At 42.8% G+C, this 25,530-nt stretch overlaps 1 protein-coding gene across 4 annotated transcripts in view; it reads right to left on the reverse strand.

The window, feature by feature from the left end:
* Positions 1-1,473: 1,473 nt before the first annotated feature.
* Positions 1,474-25,530, reverse strand: part of LOC106805152 (poly(rC)-binding protein 3-like) — a 115,510-nt gene continuing 91,453 nt past the window's right edge. For 2 of the 4 annotated variants that reach the window (XM_014806645.1, XM_014806648.1), the window contains exons 4-11: positions 15,531-15,647; positions 14,265-14,390; positions 13,618-13,746; positions 11,899-12,024; positions 11,062-11,155; positions 10,441-10,603; positions 9,218-9,337; positions 6,359-6,947 (exon numbers count right to left, since the gene is read on the reverse strand). In XM_014806645.1, coding sequence (XP_014662131.1) covers positions 6,638-6,947; positions 9,218-9,337; positions 10,441-10,603; positions 11,062-11,155; positions 11,899-12,024; positions 13,618-13,746; positions 14,265-14,390; positions 15,531-15,647 — 1,185 coding nt within the window. In that variant the 3' untranslated portion in view covers positions 6,359-6,637. Of the gene's footprint in view, positions 4,776-6,358; positions 6,948-9,217; positions 9,338-10,440; positions 10,604-11,061; positions 11,156-11,898; positions 12,025-13,617; positions 13,747-14,264; positions 14,391-15,530; positions 15,648-25,530 lie in introns of those variants that run through there. The other 2 variants (XM_014806647.1, XM_014806646.1) reach the window with 2 other exon arrangements.

The following is a 25,530-nucleotide window of genomic DNA, read 5'->3' on the forward strand; positions in this document are numbered from 1 at the left end:
TATATATATAATCACAGGCAGGTCCTAGCGTCCGCATATACAAAGCAAATCAGAATGAGAATACTGTTAACTGCTACTATTCCGCAACATTAGGTCCACGCAGGTGCGGTGTTGCGAGTGCGCGGCGCGTAAGGCGAAGCGATCCCGCAAAAGCATCCACAATATACCGGTTTCGCTAGGTCTATAAAGAAATCGCAAAGAGAAATCAATCTACGGCTATACGCAAGTACGTTAGAGTTTGGGTTACGATGCGCTACGAAGCGCAGTTACTACTATTAGGCGCATCGTCCACGCACTAGCGCTTCGCCCGCCGGTCTCTCTGACAAGACAAGCATAATAAGTCAGCACCTTTGGTTCAAATCGACTAGTTTGTTTAGTGTGTTTACTATTTTTTAAGTGTGTTTCCCACAATGTGTGCATGTTGCTTTCTTATCGTTATCGAAACGGGTATTTAAGCTTAATTGAAAACCACTTTGATTGAACAAAATACGTTCGGCAGTGGATATTCTCTCGCAAGAAGCACAGACGCGTATATTACAGCTACAACGTGCACGCGCGCCGATTAGAGGTCGTTGTCAGAACAGAAAATTTCCCTAAAGTTATTTCTGTTTCTGAAAATGTTATTAATCCCATTTCGCAACAGCAATCTGATGTTTTCTCATAGTCCTAATTTCAGAATGAATCTGACAATATGCGCCTTAATGCAATCGACACGAATCGTGGTGAAGCTACTCGAATACTTGGACCAATTCGTATATTTTGTCGCATTAGAAGCGTGCTTAAGCGAACTATACTTTGCCACGCTTCAAACGCGCGAGTTCCAATCGCGTTCATTTCAGCGCGCATCTGTAAGATGGCGGCGCATTCGCGCTTCAAAAGAGCAGAACGAAATTAAAATTATCTGGATATCCCTGCGATACGATCGATTACAAATACGAAGCTTAACTTCTATAAATAAATTAATTAGATATAATATCAGGAGTTAATGAAGACAACATTGAACATGAGGAGAACGTTGTCTTCATTAACTCCTGATAATATGTATATTTATACATGGACCAATAAGTATTTTTTCTTGCGTTAGAAACGTGTCCGAGTGACCTATAGTTTGCACTGCTTTAAACGCTCGAGTTCCAATCGAGTTCATTTCAGCGTGCATCTGCAAGATGCGAATTCGCGCTTCAAAGAAACTAAACGAAATTAAAATTGTCATGGATATCCCTCCGCTACGATTGTTTACCATTTATTTATTATTAATGTTTACATTTGCTCGCCTTCTCTCTCTCTCTCTCTCTCTCTCTCTCTCTCTGTCTCTCTCTCTCTCTCTCTCTCTATATATATATATATCTATGGAGGGATATCTATGACAATTTTAATTTGTGTATATGGTGCCAGAAAATATACGAAACGCTGGTATGTAAATAACCATACGATATCCTTCTTTCTCACATTATTAAATCGGCGTGCATATCATTTCATATATATACCTCAACATTTTATTTTGAAAATCACATTTTTACATGATCAAAATAACGGAAACGACAGTTTTACATAAGTACAACATTACGACAGTACAGGAATATAATTCTAGCTACAATAAAATTAATCTAATAACACTGACCGCATTTCTCAAGAATTGTCGTAATCGACAACACTCGACCGGTAACACGCTCGCACACATCTCGCGTAGACATATCTTACAGATGCTAACAAGATTACCATGCGGTCTTGACAGACGTGTGCAGCACATGGCGTCTACAAAAAATATTTTTATACGGCCGTGAGACTAGCGTATACATCAACGCCCGAGCACTCGTGATAAATACGATTGATGTATCAACCAACATAATGATTAGCCTATATTACCGCCACTGAGTGTTCTAAGAAAATACACTGATTATGTCAAGCTGTTGAGCAGGCAAGTCAGCAGTCGCAAATGTGTTCGCGGTTGTCAATAGATAATGAGACAGTATGTACTTATGCCTCTAAGATTTTAGAACCTTATCCCCCAACCTATGATCGTAGTCTATAGTCCATGCAGAGGCTAAAGAAAAAGCTATAACAAATATAGGTGTAAGTGTGCGTAGGCGGGGTGATAGTATTGTATGTTGCATTCGTTAGCAATTACAACTCATAAAAGAAAACGCGCTGTTCCTGTCGTAAAAATTACCAATTAGTATCTACGTCGGATGCCCCTACTACTTCTCCAGTACGGTGGCCCAGTGGGCCAACACAGCTGACCATAAATAGAGAGAGATCTAAGATAAAAGTTAACGTTACGGCGTCATTTATGTAACCACAGTCTTAACCTTATTCCTACTATACCAGATTCTCCCTCGCTGTAATCTAATTCGGGCCCAACGTGAACAAGGAGTTATATCCTTCTGGGTAACCGTACACAAAGATGCAAAGCAGTGCTTTCACTGAAACAGAATACATTTTCTTAAAAATATACAACTAAGTGTGCCCGCGTGTGCATGCTACAAAATTTAACACGCCACGTACGTCGGCTGTACTACAAACTCGATATGTAATTTCCCAGAAACCTTACAACGATAATACACAATTGCGACAATGTCTTTGGTAAAAACACGACCGTATAGTACAAGTATAATATTTATATCTATATAATAAAGTATGGGTTAAACTTGGACTAGACATGACTAATATAATCGCAATAGTCTTAGTCGTCGCGACGGATCTGATGAAAGGAAACCTATACATCATCATTACAAATTAAACACACTCCTTATCGCTATAGCTCACACTCTATAGTTCCTTTTCGCAGTTTTTTCGTGTTTCTACATTTGACCGACTTCGTAGCATCAATATCGACCGTCTGGCCAAATTTAAACATTGCGTAAAAATTGAAAAATTCCCATGTGTTTAGATTATTCGCATTCGGTATTCGCTTAATCACATACACCTTTGCCATACAGTCAGCAAGTTAAAACTTGAAAAAATCGTAGAACAAAGGTCGCCGCCGACGAAACCGGGGAAACTGAAGTAATTACTTATTCGCATTAAGCTGCAGTTTTAAGCACCTCGTCAAAGAATGTAGTATAGCAAGTTCCGTTAATGTTTTGTACGCTATTTGCGTACCCATAGCGTGCGAATACTGAGCAATGAACGTTATCGTCACCCTCGCCTTATAAACCTCGTAAGTAAATTCTTAATCACTTTGACACTATATGTTGAGGACACACACAATGACAGGACATCAATGCCACGACGGGTTATAATTAACGAACTAGTAAACACACGCAAAGAAGATATTTATAAAACATTCACTGAAAGTGTGTAATAAACGAGTATTTAAACACAAGTGATGTTCTAATACAACAACCAACGAAGACCAATAATATAAACAAATGCACAAAATCAACGCAGAATACACCTTTGTCGAAAAAAACACTCTGTGAACAAGGCTAAGATAATAATTAAAACGTAATATAATACAGACAACACTCTGGCAAACTGTATTCTAAAGAATACAGACTCGTCACGGCGAAGCAGGCAATTATACCAAGCACCAGAAAATTGACAACTAACTGCGATACACCTGTACTCAATATTTAGGTGTGTAATTTCTAAATCGGCCACCACGGGAAAAAAAGTTCACACTTGAATATACTCGCAGTTATACCCGATAGATAGAATGACTCAATCAATTGCTCAGAGATGTAGAAATTCAACCGTACAATCTACACATAGAAATGAGCTAGGCATCAGATTAATGCTAGAGATGAAGCGATGTCTGCTAACAAGTCGACAATTTCTTGTTACTATGTATTCCTGCCCACATTCGCATTGAATCGTGCCAACTAGGTGCACAATGTAGTGTAATAATGTAGTGTAATAATGTAATGTAATGTAATGTAATGTAATGTAATGTAATGTAATATAATGTAATGTAACGTATATATAATGTTCCCATGTATATGATATTGACTGTTGAGCTAACCATCTTCCGTGCAACATATATACAATTTGTGATGTACACGTCATAATAATATATCAATGAGAAATAATACCAAACTAAACTGGATTCCAAACGCTAGAAAGTTCACTCTTCTACCGCAATATGTACACACACATGCCACCTCCAACGTATATATATATATATATATATATATATATATATACATCACTGGACCTAGTTGAGATAGAAGTACTCGCACAACAATAATTGAAATATATATCTATATTTTTCTAAATGAAGTTTTTTAGTAGACATTTTGCCTATCCCTTCATCGCGATTTCAACTTCGCGTGCATTCGATATCGCGGAGATCGTTAGCGATTTAATACGAGTCGTTGTAGTGAAACGAATAGTCGCTAATAGGGCATGCCTAGCTATTTATATTCAAGCAAAGAATTAAACAACAATTTTTACACATACGAGACCTGCGTAATTATAATAAAGGAATCTTGTTGATAAGATCCCTAGGCGCAGTTATTTACAAATTAGAGTGAGGTAATTCGCTATTAACATTGCAGCGGCTATGTCAATTGACGAATTCAAACAATTATGATGGTCTACCGAGGAAACTACTCGAATGTTGCTAATTATTAATTAACAAGCGTCACGTTCTGACGAATTTTGTAAATGAGTCGTTCAGATAAGAATCAACAATTAATAGAAAGTTGCGTCACTAATGTTCCACCTCTCCCTGTATCAGCCGATTGAGATCCGTTTTGTGTGGTCTTAATGTTGTCAAGTCCCTTCGCAAGCATCAAATCAAGCTCTGATGCGACGAGCAGCGTTAATTTCGTCTACGCGACAGAAAGAAGTTACGATAGAAAAAAAACCACAAACTTTAAATGTTTCAGTCATTGCTCGTAATAACCCTGCAGGTAGCGTGCATGTGTGTATATAGTGGGCAGTCGCTATAATATATCAACTTGTGCGACTCTCATAAACAGGGGTTATTGTAAACCACGTTGTGAACTAGGAAACATATTGGATACGGAGTGATACTGTTAACAGATTTTGATGCTGTTGCCAAGGTAACACTGGAAGGTGAGATGTATCTACATTTTCGCCGTGCGAAGCGGGAAAATGTGACTGTGATAAGGGTAGCGCGGCTGTAATACTATAACGTGATATCGATCGATATTCTATATAATTATGCGAATATATAGAATATCTCTATGCGTGTATGAGTTCCTGAAGATATTCAAACGCCTAACTATGCCCATAAACAGTGTAGCACTCGTGTTAGTCGTGCTCAGGTATCAGTGATCTGGAAGTCAGGATAACTGCAAACCTCTCAAACTTGGCTGGTCATCGATGAAGCAGGTACTTGTAAGACGTTACGCCAGACATCATTCGTATGAAATCTGGACGGTTTTTATTATATTCTCACCGAGGAAGATGCATGTAGTATTACTATTACTTGGTCTACACAGTTGATGGCATGTTTAAATCAGACCAGGAATTGAAGCTGTGCAACACAAGTTTGGTACTGTAAATTGCTAAATGACTCCAGATATATGCAAGTAAGCGCGTTTACTTGCTTACTATTTCTACTTTATAAACTCTACCAGACTCTGCTGGTATAAATCCCAAATGTTTCGATATTTTGACTGGAACAAGAGCCGCATAGCGTCTGGGCTTATCTGAGATCTGTTGCTACGGTTATAAACGTAACATTTACGTCGTGCGTAGTGACACCTTTGATAGGCGCAGAATATGCCACATCTCTCGCAACCTCTTGCATTCTGGACATACTCCCAAATCCCATTGTTGTTGTGATACAAATCGAGTGTCGCTAAACTCCGTGGTTTTATGTGGTCATTGTGACACAAATCTCTGCTTGGGGTCAAGAAGTTATCATGACACTCTCTTCGCATGGCAGACGGAAAGTACATTTCTATGGTCCTTTCATAAAGGCCATAAAAAAGTGGTTAGGTGAACGCGCTGAAACAAAAAATTTTCCAAATCTGCTCCGTTCAGCCCTATCGTTTCTCAGAAAATGCTTAAATCTGCCCTGTGCCCCATTGACAAATCTTGACCTGTGACTCGCAATTTCGGCAACAGTGATGGGCTATTTCCTAACCATGATGCTATACACCGACTATCACGAGTCCTAGGTCAAAAGCCTTTCCAGAATTTGCTGCCGCAATTCTGCATTTCTACCTTATACCTTAAGTTCAAAAGAGGAATTTTGTTCCCCCTCGGTTTTACAACCTCTTGCACTGTTTGACCTTTGCCCCCATCTTTCAACATTACTCAATCGTTTCGGATTACCCCCCACGTTCCCGACTTCGAATTCGTCTAACGTCGAGCGCGTTTTGGATATTGTTGCCCAACTGTTGACGAACGACGCACAGACGGACGGACGCACGGACGAACGGACGCACGCACGGACAAGCATGCGATTCTACAAGCTGCATCTGACTACGTCAGATGAGCTAAAAAGGCTTCATTTACTCGCAACCTCCGTCAATGCAGTTAGTGCCGCTTCTCGCGCGACAAATGTAAAAGTTGAGCTACCTCAACGCTATACGCGCGAGTCAGTTCACGTTGTGTGCACAGGACAATGCTAGTTTTGCCCTGATAACGGTCGCACAGTTAGCGCCACCTATTACCAGCAAGATGACCGTAGCGAGCTCGGAGCATCCGCATGGCGGCGCTAGTAGGGCGAGAACTTGTTGTGATCAATCTTTTTCACTCCATTTGTCAGCGGTATGAAGTTTGGGCGTATCTTTGTCGTGAGAAACTTGGGCCCGAAGTTGTTGCAGACGTCATAGTATCCCATGCTGAGACCCCCCATAAACGGGGCCTGCTTGATGAGAGAGTAGGTGGCCCCGGCGTGGAAGGGAGCGGAGGCGGCGGTGAGAGTGGCGGCGGCAGCAGCCGCGGCAGCCGTGGATGTCGCCGAGGGGGGCGGCACCACGCCGCTCGCGTCAAGACCCGGATTAGTGGCCTTGTACAGCTCAATACTGCAGAGAAAAAAAGCAAGAGAAAAACGGAGTGTGAGAACACTACCTCGAGTGCTGGGGAGGGGAAGAGGGAGCGCGCTGGGGAGGGGAAATGGCTGCTCTCACTAGTTAATTCCGTGCGGCACGTGTTTCCGTCCGTGGGGGTGAAGCCTGAAAGCCATCTCAATCTCCCCCACGCTCGAAAACAGCTCTCTCGTCCGCCCACGCGAATGGTTCCAATTCAACTCGACCCACCAATCCCGCTCGCGACTAACGATTAGTTCCCAACGAGAATCGGTAATAAATCAAGGCTTACCTCCAAAAATCGATTAGAAACCGAAAGCTGTCTGATCGACAACCTGCGCAGCTTTTGATGCATGTGTAATTTAGACATAAACAATCATCTCTTTTTTTGAAGCGGAATAAACTAGTGAAAGCACTCCCCCTGGGATATACATATCGAAACACAACATGCATGATATCTAGCTATGGAAGCATATGGGAATATGCTGGCAAACACAACGAATACTGTCACTGTGTCGGTTGACTCGATTGCAATTAAGCCACATCACCTGCAATAACTCTAGGTTGTTAATTTCCTGCATGCCATTCTTAAAGAGAACCCGAACGAAAATCGCTGCTGCTTCCAATACGCTTGCCCCAGTATAGTTATGATATTTTGAATTTTGGGAAATTGATTGAAAAAAAATTTGGGCCGCTTTTGAATAGGTCCACGATAAGCCCGCTAACATTTTTACGAAATCATTCAGTGTCATGCGTAAGTCCACCGCTCGCATCGCAGGAAAACGATGCCGCCTAGCTACTAAATTGCAGTTGTTGTTTTTTTTACAAATTTAGCTGTCGGTTAAAAATATATATACTAAGCACGGTCTTCAGGCGGAGTCACATTCTGAGACCTGATCGGGAATGTCTCGTCGTTGCAGTCTCTTTTTTAAACAACACATTCCTGACCAGACGAATTAGGATCGCATTCGCATGCAAAAAATAATTAATACCGACGAATGAAAATGATGATAATAATAACAATAATAATCATAATAAAACGCCAGGCTACCGTCCACAGCTCGCAGTCAGCATGTATAGGGGGCAGCACGGTATGTGCGAAGGTTGATATTGGAGCACGACGTCCCGCCACAGTACACAGAACACAGGTCATGCGCTTGCACAATAGTGCTAAATGTGACAGCTCTCCAACCAGGTGCAGAAAACACGTGAACACCATAAGGGGAAGCAGTCAAGTGATCATTCGGATGGACAAGAGGGTGTTGATGAGTTGAAAATCCAACTCTGATCGAGAAAAAAATTGACAAATACATTAAGGTTTGTGCCGCACACTCGAAACAATCCGCAGCGCACATCCTTTGTTGCCGACACTCTACATAGACCTTTTCACTGGGATGCATGACGGGTGGATCAATTTTTCAAAGCGTCAAAATCCAAAAATAAGAAAAACTGAGATTTAAAACTGAACACATTATAGCATGCAGAACACGCCTTTATTCTTTCTTATCCAATTATGAAGTCACCAACCATCTGAAGAACCCGTTCTTCGTTATAAACCAGTCAACTTCTGGGAGGAGTAACATACCTGATTACATCGGGCCCCATAAATGTAACGCGAACGAATAAAGCAATAAGTTTTCGGTGGCCCGCTTGGCTCATCACATAATGCCCAGCCTGAGAACCGTTAATATTTTGGATAGGTCGCAGTAAATAGGTCTATGTATCGTGGTTGCGAAATTTGCGGATTCGGCACGAAATGTTTATCGTTTCAAGTTCAATACGATTAAAAATGCATCGCACAATGAGAGCGAAAGTAGTTGCCAACACCCTCTTCACACATATTTACAGCGATCATGCTATTGGTGTCGAAGGAAAAAAACTGATTACGGAAGGAGAAGAAACCACTTATCGGGCAGGGCAGTCTATATAGTGTAAATGTCTAATGCCTGCAAGCCAACTGTCGCAGCTGCTGCTCACCCGACAAATTTTGGAACGTTTGGGGGGAATTCCATCACAGGTTTTCCACACGGCCGAATTGGGGAACTGCAACATTTATGATCGAGGAACAAGTGAACGGCGGGCAAAACTGTCTCGCCTTGTCGCCATGGTGATGGCGGCGACCATGGCAGCAAAGTGAACAGTTTAGCGTCTTACCTGAAAAAGAAGTTGCGTCAGTGCGCTCCAACATTGCGCGACCGCCGAGTAAACGCGCACGCACACACGTACGCACGCACACATGCACACACCCACACTACATAAACACCGACCTTGCATTTATAAGATACTGTGCCATACTGACGGCCTCGGGTGCACCTGTGATCGTGACTGCCCGGTCCGTAGATCCGTCCTCCTGGTTTGCTATTTTGATAGCTGCCCCTGATAGATGCCTAACGCGCAAGAAAAAAAAGAGAACATGATTATGAGACCACGATGGCTCGCCGGTATCGGAATCGAGGACAACTGTTCCGTGATCAAGAACATTATATATTATATTAGTTATATAGTATATTATACATAGTATATTAGTATATTAACTTACATATAGCATATATGTCACAAATTACTTACATATGACGTACAGCAACAGATAACTAATTGGAAACATATAGCTTTAACGCTTAACTTCAGTTAACACGTTTTTTTTATTATTCTTCATCATTATTGTTGGGTGTTTTAAGTTATAAATAATAGATTTCTAAACTTGCCGATCAGAGCTTATATTCATTAACATGATTATGTGTCCTCGCGCGCAGATTCAATTCTGTTCAGCATTCCTTAACACGGGTACCACTGGGAACAACTTTACACGTAACAGAAATTAGAAATAGCAAATTTTATTGCACGATTTCGACCGAATATATGCGAAAATACAATTTCAATGTCAGCATTTTTGCTGTAGTCACGCGAGGCAGCGTGGAAATTCGTGTCGCCTTAATAAGAAACGAGGGCAAGTTGACAAATGTACACGCTCATTCAATTATGAATAGTATCAAGCTTTGAATATGCGACATATACATATACAATATATAATGTGCAGAATATACACTAATTTCACTTAATATGTCGCTAAACGTTGGAGTATTGTTATATTGTAAGTACCCGGCAGTAATAAGACGCCTAGAGTAACACAGACACGCACGCACGCACGCACGCACGCACGCACACACACACACACACACACACACACACACACACACACACACAGAGACGCACGCGAACGCTGGAGGGAATCTCTGACGATTTGCACGCAGATATTTATAGTAAGCTTAGATTTTCATGAAAGTATCGGGACGTTAACTTCCTGAGATTCCTCCGAGTAATTTACTATTATCTCCACCTGTTTCGATATGAACATTCTAGTTCTGCCCTTGTAAAGACCGCCATGTGCAATGTATCTTCTCCGCTTTACCCCGCCAACCACTGTGGTTACCGTTACTATATAACATTATTTCAATTGATTTCGATTCGATTCGCAATTTTCCATTCAAACCTGATTTCGTTGATCTTTGCGCCGCCCCTGCCAATAATGCATCCGATCAAATCGTTGGGTATGGTCATTTCGTGAGACTGCGCTTGCGTTGGCAAGCTGTTGGGCATCGGTGCTGCCGGCCGCTGCATTGCGAAGTTACCTGACGCGGCGGCCGCCAGCAGCGCTGCAAGAATCAGCAGTATTGTAACGTCGCAGCATTACACACATAGCAAGCAAGATTCTACGTAAAGAACAGCATGTTATATAATGAGATATGGAGGAGATAGATATGAGATAGAGGGGTGATAAAAGAGAGAGAGAGAGAGAGAGAGAGAGAGAGAGAGAGAGAGAGAGAATGATTCAGGAAGGGAGAGAGAGAGAGAAAGAGAGAGATGTGCAACGTGCAAATTCATAAAGGTATATATAAAGATGGAAGAGACGTTACACAAATGGTATATATCAATAGAGTAGGCGATACCGTTTCACATACATGCGATAAACACAGCGATACATAATGGCAAATATTTACATAAATAGGTTTCCTTAAATTATTTTTGATATTACGCATAACATTATAAAACTTATAATGTATAATTATTATATATATATATATATATATATATATTTGAACAGCAGACGTACCTGCAGGGATGGCGCCACCTGGCAAGGCTTGAGCACCGCCTAACAATGGCGACAACTGTCCCATATGTTGTAGATGAGCCATCTTTGCCATTTGCTGTGAAAAAGGATATGTAACGCATTCAAGCCCGACCGCACTACACTCTATTACCGTTTAACTAAAATAACGTTAGTTACACTGCGCGAATGAGTAACACAACCTACTCCGCACATCCTCCATTTCATGTTACAGTGCCTGAGGAAATAACGCATAGTTGGACTGGCCCGACTCCGCTACACCTCACACAATAGTAAAGATAAAGCAATGAATACGATAAGATGACGAGACGAGACGACACGTCGAGCGACAAATAAACGCCTAGCTGGATGAGATGGAATTGTAACGTTATAGCGAACGGCTATACGGCGTTTGCTCTGACTCTCTTGGCGACTACGGTTATATTGCTATATGGAAAGGTTGAAGAACATACCCCCCCTAGTGCTAACGGCTACCGGCTAACTATAGCATTTCCACTAAACAAACTATAAACGCTTGCAGTAACCTATAACCACCTAGTGAGCAGTGGCGAACAAGAAAACTATATTTAAAATTGTTTACCAGAAATAGACATGTCTATTGATGCACCATAATCCAGACCTAACTACACTAATATTTGGCTTTCGGGACGCAAAATGCTTAAAAAGAGCAATGACACAATTAAAAATCAAAGCCGCCATGATATTTCGTTCGGAACTATCAAGTGGAAACGAAGGCTAAACGAAGCCAGCTTTCAGCACGCACAGACAGTGACAGTCGTGGAGTATTGTCATGAGATGCAGGCTTTGTATCATTAGGCTTACATCGTGAGGTGAGGCTGGTACTGGCATATGTCCTGTCATCGTGTATGGCTGACCTCCAGCAAACATCACAGGTGGCACGTTGGCTGGCTTTGGACGGTAAGGTATCGTTGCCCCTTTTGGAGGTGACTAAATCATATAACACATGATTACTAATATTTATACTTTAAACAGTATTTGACATTCAATCACAGAATGCTACAGATTAGTTTGACATCTTGCATAGAACATGGGGAGCATAAATAAGTGAAAGCAATAATCTTCAGTCAAAGCCTACTGGACTCGAAATTGTGAAATAAACTGACAATAAAAATACTATAGACCTAATCTCCTATAAATCTGTAACGAGGGAAGCAGTACCCCATAAGCGTTAGTTTATACAATACACATGACGTTTTTTTGCGACACGCATATGCGTCTCTCAATCTCACCGAGTGAATTATTGTTACATGCACGATGTTTCGCAACATGGTGTATCGAGTAGCTACACATATGCATGAAGTAGCTACGGGGTAAGTCATGAGATCCGGGGTAGTCATGAGCTACGGGGTAAGTCATGAGATCAGTCATTAAGGAAAAGCTACCCGTTTTACGCGCGGGGCGGGAAACATCGCAGGTTACACGCTGAACAGGCTTCACATAGATAAGCTCATCTCATTTTTCATGCCCTGCAGCAGCTGTAGGATCTGCGAGATATAGCCTAGGAACAAGAAGTGGCAGTAACATGATGCGTAGGTAAGCGTCTAATGCACTTTTTTTGTACACAATAGAAAGGGAATTGGTTTAGCGCTGATGCTGTTGATTGCCTGGACCTGTATTCGATGGCAAGGAAAAAAAACGCCTCCCGCATTATATGTAAGTCCCATTATGCCCACCATGCGCATAAGTCCCATTAGGCCCATGCGTGCTTTATACGAACACAGATATCGAGTGATATCACGGAACAGCTTGCCTCGGAGTTTACCGAGCCATTCGCGAGTGTGCTAGGCGCGCGCGCGCGCACACACACACACACACGCACGCACACGCACACGCACACGCACACGCACGCGCACGCGCACACACGCACGCACGCACGCACGCACACGCACGCACGCACGCACGCACGCACGCACACACACGCGCGCGGGCACGCACATACACACGCCTACATGGTACTGGCCTGCCTGACTACCTAGACATCCATCCGCCCAATTATCCATCCACCCACCGAGACCCAGCCCCACCCACCCACGCACCCATCCCCCTTTCGCCCAACCACCCCCATCCCACTCATCTAATCACCCACACAATCACTCAGCCCAGATGAGATCCACCCACCTACCTAGCAACCAGCACGTCTGTCTATCTATCCGGCTGCCAGCCCTCCTGCCTATACCTATCTACCAGCACGCCCGCCTGCCCTGCCCGCCAATTCAGCCGCTTTCCCCGCCCGTTAGTCTGGCTCATAGGGTCTATGTCCCCCAGGGTACTGCCGAAACGTACCCTGGTAACTATCGGATATGGTTAGGGTTAGGGTTAGGATTAGGGTTCGGGTTCGGGTTAGGGAGTAGGCGTAGGCGACTCCCTAGACTCGTTAGTGGAGTAGGCGAGGTACGGTCCGGCATATTAGATAGTACCAGGGTACGTTCCGGTATACTGGACCATACTCAGGGTACGTTCCGGCTGTACCCTGGGGGACATAGACCCTCTCAGCGTTAGTCTGCGCGCATGCACTCCTACCTCTAGCATGACGCAACAGATGTGATAGACACATTGGGTGATGGCATCAGCAGTGCCGGACACCGTGACGGCTCGCTCCGTCGAGTTGGGAAGCATCTCACTGGCGACCTGTATCGACGCACCAGTCACCTGTGCAACACACGTAAACATAGAGCACAGACAGATTGAGACATACATGGAGAGAGAAAGCGCGCGAGAAAAGATGAACAAGAAAAGAGACAGGAAGCGAGCTTGAGGGAGGGGGGAGAGACAGACAGGGGTAAGGAGATATATAGATAGAGAAGATCTGGTAGCATGTGTGGACGTGTGCTGCCATTGCGCGTGGCATAAACTTTACCTAGCAACCGATAATAGTCTCATATGAAACTTTTCCATAATGTGAGAAGCTTCTACAGCATACGATATCCCCTGAGAATAACATAATAGTCGACTAGAGTGTACGATGACACAGCCCATAGCAGGATATTACCCTTTGACTGCATTAACACTACTCAGAGGGCAAGAATACATCCACGAATACAAAAACAGGCCGCATAAATACTCCTTTGGGATGCAAGTCTCTGCGTTTAGCGTCGGATACTCATCGCATAAGAGCTTCATCCGACCATCAAGTCGTCACTGCGACAGGTGGTCTCTCTCTTGCTTACCTCTCGGATTTCTTTGATCTTGCAGCCGCCCTTGCCGATAAGCGAGCCGCACTGGCTGGCTGGGACAATGAGCCGGATAGTGACGGGCGGTTTTGGAACGTTGCTGTTTGGACCACTCAGTATATCCTTCGAGCAACGAGAAAGAATATAACAGAAAAACGCCAAATTAAACAAGCTTTTGTACGTCTCCTTTTCATGATTGTCATCCAATCAGCAGCCGTGTGACAGCAAATTATTAGGTTCCTTTTCACATAGCTACGATGCGTTTCTGCTAACGCTATTCTCGTAACATTAACATTAGCATTAGTCGGAAGTGCTATCTTAGCATTAACATTATCATTTACTTTACGATGTTTCTGACAACGACCCCAGCTGTCTCAGGTATGATTGTCAGATTCTGAGATTGGCTGCATATCATTAATTCCTATTAATGCATATCATTAATTCCTATTAATGCATATCATTAATTATTAATCAAAATTAGTACAGGTGACTGCCACCACTTGTTTTCGGATATCTTGTTAACCCTTTCCCTCGTGAATGTAGGTATAATCGGACAGTTCTGACATACATTTAAGCAAGTCTTGACATGAAATAAAGTAAGTAATTATCGAATAGATTTAATTAATTGAACAGTTGATAAAGAACTTCATCATTAAAACTATATTCATCTGTCAACACAGAAATGCAGTAATGGTAAAAATTTCAAAATGCATATTAGTGGAGGCTTACAAATAGTGTCAGAAATTCTATATTCACAACTATTACGTGATTTATGTTGACATTTTCTAAATTAGTAGAAGTGCAGGAAATGTCCAGATTGCTCGTTACACGCATTCTGACATTTTCCTAGACTGTTTTCAAACCCCATTTGTTCTGAAGGCGTCGAAAGGCGTCTATTTTAGGGAAAAGGTCAAATAGTAATAACAGATGAAAACTGCAATAATAATACCACACACAATAACAGCCACAGGGCGTTTCTTTTTCATTTATTTAAGAGGAGAATGATTGCAATATCTTATAAACAACTTTTAGATTAAGTTATAGTATGGACGAATTTGTCCTCAAATATTAGTCCGTTTGCGTTAGCTGCGGTGGTTCTTAGAAAAAATATTCGCTCGAACGAACATTTTTTCACTCATGTTTCTTTAAAAGTTCCGTACGTTGACCTGTCGCATGAGGGTTTAGTCTACACTCTCACCACTAGTGCATGGAAGCACCTCTTCGCAGGTTTCTCTTTGTTTTATGATCCGATAACATACTCACTTCTTCTAGCTTTCTCGAGATCATTCCAAAAGCTTTGTAGATGGTATCGGCGTGACCCGTTACCGTCACGATGCGCTCCGGGCACGAGCCGTCTGATATGTTGATTTTTGCTCCACTCTGCAAAGCAATAGTAAAAGGAAGTGAAAATGTTTTCGACGCCTTGTTCACTCGTTGCGTTTCTCGTGCGCGGCTGCAATTAACTTAATTACTGATATAAAATCAGTTGTTACCAACACACTAATCGCACTATCGTCATTTCAAACACGATGCAATGAGAGATAAATGAAGATACACAATCCCGTATGATAAAAATTTAATTAATGCATACGCTAATGAATCGTGCGACGACTATGGTTTTGTTGCAAACGCCGAGAGGAATTAAATCTAGCGGCGGGAAATACTGAAAGATATTGATTACACGGTTGTAGAGAAAACGAGCGAATTGTGATCGCCTCAAAAGATACCACTCTCACGAGATGAACCTATTATTAGAGGAAATTATTTTCAGGGTGTTTTGAAATCCTGCAAAGCCGAGTAGAGAGAGCGAGATACCGATTTCACCTAAAGACCACTTTTTCTCTCAAGCAACCCTATTTTGCGCAAAGTGATGTATGTATCACATAAACCTATCGGGGGATTATTAAACGATAGACGTGCAGGCCCACAAGATGTCAAGTATTACAATTAAATGCAATGTATGGTTATAATTTAGTTAATTATAAAATTTAAATGTGAATAATTTGTGAACGTATCTTTTCCCGTGTCTATATGAATGCATTATACATGTATTAAATTTACGGCCGACTAATATAAACGGCGCCCAGATATACTGTGTACGCGTTTATGCGTGTGCGCGTAAGTCTGAGAATGCGTGTGTGCGTGCATAATGTGTGTGTGTGTGTGTGTGTATGTATATATATGTGTGTGTGTGTGTGTGTGTGTGTGTGTGTGTGTGTGTGTGTGTGTGTGTGTGTTATGAATGTATGTGTGTGTGTGTGTGTGTGTGTGTGTGTGTGTGTGTGTGTGTGTGTGTGTGTTGTGTGTGTGTATATATGAATGTATGTGTGTGCGTGTGTGTGTGTGTGTGTGTGTGTGTGTGTGTGTGTGTGTGTGTGTGAGAGAGAGAGAGAGAGACTGTGCGTGTGAGTGTGTTTATGTGTAGTTTATGCTTGTGTGTCGTGCGTGGCGTGCGTGCGGCGCGCGTGTGTGTTCGTGTATGCCTGTTGTGTGTGTGTGTGTGTGTGTGTGTGTGTGTGTGTGTGTTTGTGCCCCGCGCGCGCGGTGTGTGTGTTTGTACGCCCGGCGCGCGTGTGTGTGTTTGTCGCCGAGCGTGCGTTCGTGTGTCTTTGTGCGCCGCGCGCGTTTGTGTGTGTTTTGTCGCGCTCCGCGGCGGCGTGTGTGTGTGTGTGTTTGTACGCCCGCGCGCGCGCCGTGTGTGTTTGTGGCGCCCGAGCGGCGCGGTGTGTCTAGCCACGCATGTCAACTAACAAGTGCCGCAGAGCGACAGCGCTCAACTGACGTGTACTGTAGCCAGGTATTCTTCTGACAAACCACTGGCAACGGCGAATCAAGTGCGCCTCCCGCCACCGCGTTCGCGCTCAGAGGAGCATATATCTAGGATACTACTAATACAGATCTAAAATCTATGATAGGCTTTGCTATACCTACTGGTAGTACAGTAATAAATAATACAGTTGTGCAACTTTAATGACTTTGCAATATTAACATGTTATCATGGATATGCATCGAGCGCGAGCGTAGTGGTGGGAGGGGCGGGTGAAAGGGGCTCTAATAGCAAAAGCAGTTCAGTCCTTTGTTAACAGTCAACAAATCCATGTTTAACCCTGCTCATGAGGGTCAAAAGGTCATCAGACACTTACTCTTCGCACGTCCGCGGAAAGTACATTTTCATGGTCCTTTCAATAACGTGATAAAAACGGTAGGTCAGCGCTGAAGCAAAAAAGTTTTGCACTCGGTCCGTTAGACCATGTCCTCAGAAAATGTCTGCTATCTGACCTTTCCCCCACTACCCTTTGACCTGTGACCTCCAATTTCGCGCTGGTGATGGGTTTCCTCCCCATCACACTTTACATCGAATATTAAGAGCGTAGGTCGAGCCGTTGAAATTTGTGAGACATCCTGAGTCATTTTCGCGATCCCCCCGAGCTAAAAAGCATCGCAAAAAAAATTGTTTACATCACAGCGAGTAAAGATTAAACGCGAATTCGCAAGAGTGATACATTACTGGAACCACGACGGGCGTGGGTGGGATGAATCTCTGTTGCTGCAGCAGCTGATCGAGGGATTCGACATGTGAGCGTAATTGCGGCAGAGAAGATTCTATACTTTGAAGCATGCATCGCGTCGTTCCATAATTAAACACTTCACCGCGGCGGGCAACTCGCCATGGTGGCCTCTCGCGTGCACACACGCAGCAAAAACTCTTCGTAAATTCAGTTTCGGGGACAGGAGTCGGGCAACTTTGGTAATAACTTCATCGAGGCCGTCAAATACGTTCACTACATCGTAGTGCTGTCGTGCGAAATTACGAGTAATTCACACTGGCGAAGAACACTGATGACAGTTTGCCTACGTTAAGTGGAATGTGTATTGCGCACCTTGATTTGATCACAACGATTACAATTTTACATGTTTAATGTTAATGTTAAATTTTTGATGTTAACCTACTCTAGGAGCGCTCAGCACTAGCTTGCACCAACACAAGTTAGCTTTGTAATAATCCCTACAAGGGTGCGACACGTGAGAGACAAGGGGAGGTCCACGCAGACGTACACCACACTGATGACGAAAATCACACTCGACGCTTTCAACCGAAATCTCTAGAGAATATTAGAAGTAACACGCTAATGGCTCCAGCTAAGGCACTAGAAATACTGATTTTCTAGCGGCCATCGTTAATTATCTGCCAACTGTTTTTGTTTGTCAAGTGTAATTACGTAGATATCGAATTAATTAACCTAGTATAAAACCTAGCGACACGGGTCGTTTAACTTAAGCAGCATCACGTCATATGTTATTTTAGTCGACAAATATCAGTCAAGGTAACAAGTGAAAGTTGCACCACGAATATCCCAAGGTGACGACTGCCACGAGTCTTATGACAAGCCGCGCACGCCGGGCGCGTGGCTCACGCGTGGCGCGCGCGTGATACAACAAAAAAAGAGAAAATATGCGACGACAGAGAGAGAAAGTAATCACCTACACAAGGCGACACTATGACATTTTAATAACTATAGAAGGGCATCACACCTTGATGTCGCATGCCGACTGATAAAGAACAAACAACGAACGCCGCCGACAAATGTGAACTATGTTAACTATGAGAACATGAATCGAACTGCCGCGATTCCCGAGGACTTCTAGAAGCTTCTGCTGCCGTTCTCACGCTAGAGAAGGAAGTCTCTCACCTTCAGTTGTCCATAAAATTCTGGAGAAGGACACAGGATTGCATTATCCGCACGTCATAGGCTTATTTTAGCCCATGACGACATTATTGCACCATCCGCACGCAACAAGGCCTTGAGGACACTCGGGCCAGGCATTCCTCCAGTTACATAAATACCAAACAGTTTCGACAGAAAGGCAGACACAGTTCCACGGTGCTGACAGATCCCGAGCTGTCAGCACCAGGTTCCGCTGATCTCACCTGCTGGAGATCACCACGCTACCGTCGCTGCTGGACATCACTGACTGAGGACCTTCCTACTGCCTGCGACCTGCAGGACTCTATACGCTCGTAAATATGAACTGCATTTGTAAACCAGTCGCTTGTCTGTATGTGCCTGGTGTATAGGATATGTATTGTATGTATTGTATCGTATTTACTGGTTGGCCTGCGCAGCCATCTATGTATTGTATGTAATTGCCAATATGATGTTGTTCATTAAAGAATAGAGTAACTGTAGTAATTCTGTGGTTATAGCATTATACTGTCTGTTAATATAATGTTAATATAATATAATGTTAATATAATGTAGTTATGTGGCTTAAGTGCAATAGCACACGTTGCTGTTGTACAAACGAACCTGGTTACACACTATACGATTACACGTGTCTATTACACGAGCTCAGCTATACAAGCCTATTCTACAAACTCGTGACACAGCAACGTACACTGTCACCAGATGAACGTTCTATAATTAGAGTTGATAATTATACATTTTACCGCAGAAAATAAAATAAAAACAACCGGACACTCTTAAAAAACAGAATACTTTTGACACGCCACACAAAATGCTCTACGCACGACTAACAAATACGACGGGTTTCAACGAATATTTTACATCATAAATATCGATTCATAATGCTAAATATAACCATCATCAACATATTTCTTTAACATACTGTCCAGGCATCATGCACTCACATTGGATTCATCTTTGAGCCATTGAGAAGCTTTAAAGGAAGCTCATTTATACAGTTATTCATGATCTGGGGCGCCTGCCTTCTAAATGAGGAACAGCTATTCTATAATAAACATCCGCCTGTATTATGATGTACTACGGCTAGTGCAGAACTGTTGTTATCGATGATTCAGAGCAACGAGTCAGAGATTTTCCCATTTTGGCTGGCGACTAGACCGCGTGACGTTGGTAATAGTGTTTGGGGCTTTTCAACGACAGTTGGGTCGTGCGAGCAGTACTGAATGAACGAAAATCTACTACAGTATACGAACGCTCATTATACATGATTCGCGCACGAAAATAGACAGCGCTGGCTGTGCGTGCAACGTTTTAGCTAGCTGCATGTAAAGCTGTCGCGCTACGACTAGAAACGTCGAGAAACCTACAGACGCCACGCCTGTCATCTAATTAAGCGGCGTGACATCCCATTTTCAATTACTGTGACTCTCAAACGCGACAGCTCGGTCAGGCGTGTACGATGTTCTTATACAGCCGATTCTCTATGTACCATCTGTACACACTACGCACGTTCCTATTACCCTGTCCCGTTCCCATTAAAATGACAGACAATCGCTTTAAGACTCCCTTTACACGAGTGATAACAATGGTCCTCGTAAAACCTTCGCAATTTTATGAGAACTTTAAAAGTCTACCTACGATTAGTTTAGGCCCTGCAGGCCGTAACTTTTTTCACAACTGATGTCGGGCAATCCATTTTAAATAACGTTTATGATATTTAATATTGATTATCATTTTTACTAAAGAGCATACATGGCCACTAGCAATACTAACTTCAATAAACCCACGAACGGTTAGGGGAATGGCGAGGCGAACATGTCTGAACTTTAACGCAAGTCACAGTGATGCCAGGCCCACGCCAGCATTATCGCTCCCATCTTTTACAACCTCGTGTATATCCTCTTACTGACTAGGGGAGCTGTAAAGATCACCAGAACGGCTCAAAGACCGCAGTAGCAACGACACCTGGTGGCGCTCAGGGAACCGCGCACTAATGGCCGTTAATGGGGCGCCCGCTACGCGCGGCTGCTAGTGGCAGCTCCTCGGCGGGAACACGTGTCCGTGACAGCGGCGGCGGAGGCGGCGCCCCGACACCCTCGACACCCGCACGCCGGTCACCGAGCGCATACTTGCAGTGCTTTGCAAGTCAGAGTGATAGCTAATATACGAGTTGGTATTGCAGGTATAACAGTGTAAAACGTACCGTACGGTTGACGAGGTTTTATTACATGAATATTGACCACGCGCCACGATGCACTTTCGATTACTTATGTATATAAAAATGTCTTCTTATACTACCACCCATCACGTCCAGCACATACAGATACGCTCACGCTCGCACGCATGAGCCGCATCCCGACACTGATAAAATTTCTGTCGCTAACAGTTAACCATGCGATTAAATGTTGCTCGTTTAACGAAGTAAAACGATTCGATCAAGCCATGACTGCCATCATTCTGTTTTTGCCAACCAGCAGCTGCTCCAACTCCATCTACATCTACATCTGTGACCGGAATTGATCCGGCTTTAGTCATTCGAGATGCGAGCGCGAGCCACTTCCGACGTGCGTCGAGGTCGTGGCGCGGCTGTGCGAAGTCGATACGCCGTATTTTGTCTGCGTTTCTTTGTAAAAAAATCTCATTTAGAACAAACGTCCACCGGGGGAATAAGTAAATTCTTAAGCCGACAAAAATGTATAGGCAAACACGCGCTACGCATTTACACGGACACGCACGTACAATTTGCGCGAGATCCTTGTAAACTTGTCATTGTGACTGATGAAGACTGAAGTTTTAAAATAGGATTTCAATTTAAAAATTAATATGCAATGATAAAGCGCCTTCACGTACACAGAGAAAGAAGGAGAGAGATGGGGAGGGAGAGATGGACGAGTGGAAGGATAAATGAATGGATAGATGGATAGATGGATGAATGGATGTATGGATCAATGGATGGATGAATGTATGGATGGACGGATGAATGAATCGATGAATGAATGGATAGATGGATGGATGGGTGGATGAGTGAATGGATGGATCAATGAACTTCTTTATGTATATACGTATACAATCGACACCAATGAAGACCTAACAGGAAAATATAAAACAAAGGTGTCGTATGCGAGCTGTCGAGACAATATGCCTCTTCGTCAGACTATAATATAACATATATAGTACGATAATAACATAATATCGCAAGTACACAATGAGATTAAATGATAAGGCATAAATATGAATAAACATCGAATATACATAAAATTTCACACGTGACACGCGTACGTCGTTGGTGCACGCACGCACGCACGCACGCACGCACGCGCGAAAGAGTGAATAATGACAGATCTAGAATAAATGTCATTATTCACCCCTGATTCTCCAACTTTCGAATTCGCCTCTGCCACACAAATACACGCGAACGGACGCACGCAAGCACGGACACACATACACACACACACATATATATATATATTGGCGCTTGCGTTAGTGTTAGGAGGCATCGTTAGAGCTAGCTCTAGTACTATAGCCCGCGTGCAGTTGCCGAAGGCTATAGTACTAGACTACGCCCTGCGGCAACTGTACGCGGGCTATAGTACTAAAGCTACGTTAGAGCTGGCGTTAGAGTTAGAGTTTGACGCAGGGTTAGAGTCAGCGTAGTTATTAGAGTTACGGGGCAGAGTTAGAGTCAGTGTTAGGGTTAGAGTTAAGGGTAGGGTTAGAGCCAGCGTTTGGATTAGATTTAACTCAATTATGCAACTAAGATCCTAATTCTTACTGCAATTGTCATTTAACAAAAGCCCCTGCCACTAACCGAAACCTCACGTCCAACCTTCAGTTGAATCACCTCCCGCACTTAAAGAATAGCGATCATAACGAGTGGATTGTATCTACACAAGAACGATATTGTATCTCCACTGCCACAGTACGACACTCCGCAAACAGCGTCATACTTTCCCGACATGACATCCATTAAGTACAGCCATCATCTGCACTGCAAATATAATTAACGATTCTCAGCATCCTGCTAATTAGGCATCGTAATTACATATTAATGAGCTTAAAAATACAGGCAATCCGCCGACCTCGCTAAACTCTTATATTTTAAATTTATATTGAAATTTTATAATGGTGGAAACGACATGGACGGCACAGCGCCTGTACCACGGCCTCATCACAGGCACACATACGCACACGCACACTCACACTCACACACGCACGCGCACGCACGCACGCACGCACGCACGCACGTACGCACGCACGCGCGCGCACACACACACACACACACACACACACACACACGCACACATACACAAGCCCGCCTACACAAACACACATATACGTGCGCGCGTAAACGCGCGAAATCTCTAGCCTCTAGGTTCTCGGTCTAGTCTCTAGGTTAGCGGCCCAACAGGCAAGCCGCCTGATTCTTTTCTCAAAGTTGTTTCATAAACACCATTTCTCACATTGATTTCATTATAATTGAATACTGACTAAAGTAGTAGGCATGTAAGTGCGTCGTTATCACGGATCGCTTTCATTAAAACCAGTATCTATCCGATTAGTGGCTATTTCGCACGATGCTATAGAGTTTAGTACGAGTAACGGCTTGCACTCTCATCATTTGTGTCTCAGTAACGATGTCATTTCAAAATTTTCAGAAATTGGCACTAGCTGGCAGTCCAGACTTAATGTAGGCCTACTGTTGTTGACTGATTCCAAAATAGCCTAAATCATGTAGCATAAACACTGTTGACCCTCCGTGGCACGGTTTTTTTCAAACTAGCTAAGACATATATATAATAGTCAACCTGGTCTTAAGCATGCGATAACAACTTAATGCTATATATGATGAAAACGTTACATTGTATATCCTAAATGCTATATATGATGAAAACGTTACATTGTATATCCTAAATGCTATATATGATGAAAACGTTACATTGTATATCCTAAATGCATCTCATTAACAACAATGTAGAAATGTAGCATTTACTTCGCTTTTCTGAATTGGAACTACAATGAGCATGTTCAAAACTTCCACGGAAACCGTATTACTTATTTCGCCACACGATACTTCTTTCTGTCATCTAGCGGCAGTTCCCGAAAAATCTAAATGGCAGCGATGCGTGAGTACAACCGATCTAGCTGCATGTTCTGAGCATAAATATCTTCACGCTTAATAGGGTATAACTGTGACCGTTACAACTAGTAGCGCATGACTAAAAGCACATAGGTCATTATCACCAATTGCAAACACGTGCTTTTTCTCGCGTGGCTTACTATTTACAATTCTTGGGACGCGCCTGCCCTATCCATCTATATGTCCTATCCATCTATATGCCCTATCCATCTATATGTCCTATCCATCTATATGTCCTATCCATCTATATGTCCTATCCATCTATATGCCCTATCCATCTATATGGCTGTAACAGAAAACACCCCGTGCCCACGGGCAGGGATGACGTATATACAGGTGTTGTACACGTGACCTGACTACGTGAAGCCAAGACAAAGAATGTTGGGCTGCACGCGAGATGGATCAGACATGAAGCCCACGTTGGCAGTTGTTGTGTCCAGATGGTGGACACGTGAAGAATGGCGGACTAAGACGTGTGCTCTCGGGTGGGAACAATTTTTCTATCGTAATGGTGTTTCGAGGTCGTGCAACCTGGTAAGAAGTATACAGGATTGAAGTTGATGTGTGTAAGAAACGACCAACACAGCTGTATGGACTAAAAATCGACTAAAAATCAGGAAATATTGATATGTTGGAACTTTACATTTGGAGTCCAGTATCGGGTACCTGCTTTAGCCATTGACTGCACGGACACGGGCTAGTAGTGATCAAAATGGTTTTATGGAACGACGGTACATAGGTGAAAATACAAGAATGATATACGATATCATTGAATATACTAAAACATTCCAGTTGCCTGGTCTCCTACTACAGATAGACTTTGAAAAAGCATATGATTCTTTTGATTGGAAGTTTATATCACGGGCACTATATTTTTCAACTGCCAATCAATTCAAAAATGGATAAGCATTTTTCAGCATCAGTCAAACTCATGTGTAATTGTAAATGGATTTGCTTCTCCATTTTTTAACTTATCTAGAGGATGTCGTCAAGGGGATCCAATTTCACCATACTTATTTATAATATGTGCTGAAATTCTAAGTATACTAATTAAAAATAATAACAATATAAAAGGAATAAGAATAAATGAAACTGAATATCTTCTCTCACAATTTGCTGATGATACTACCATTCTCTTGGATGGCACTGAGAGAAGTCTTAATAATACCTTAACTCTTTTGGAATTTTATGCAAGCATTTCTGGGCTAAAAATAAACCTTGAAAAAACCAAAGTAAAATGGATTGGCAGTGAAGCATATTCAAGCGAACGTTTATGTACGCAATGGCCTATCGACTGGGAAGAAAATTCTTTAAAAATATTAGGAATAAGATTTTCATTAAATCTAGCTGATATGGTGGAAAGAAATTATAAGGACAAATTAAATCTCTAATGTATCATTGACCATTAAAACAACTTTTT

Source organism: Priapulus caudatus, unplaced genomic scaffold (assembly GCF_000485595.1).
Source record: "Priapulus caudatus unplaced genomic scaffold, Priapulus_caudatus-5.0.1 Scaffold102, whole genome shotgun sequence".
In the NCBI taxonomy this organism is placed as follows: domain Eukaryota; kingdom Metazoa; phylum Priapulida; class Priapulimorpha; order Priapulimorphida; family Priapulidae; genus Priapulus; species Priapulus caudatus.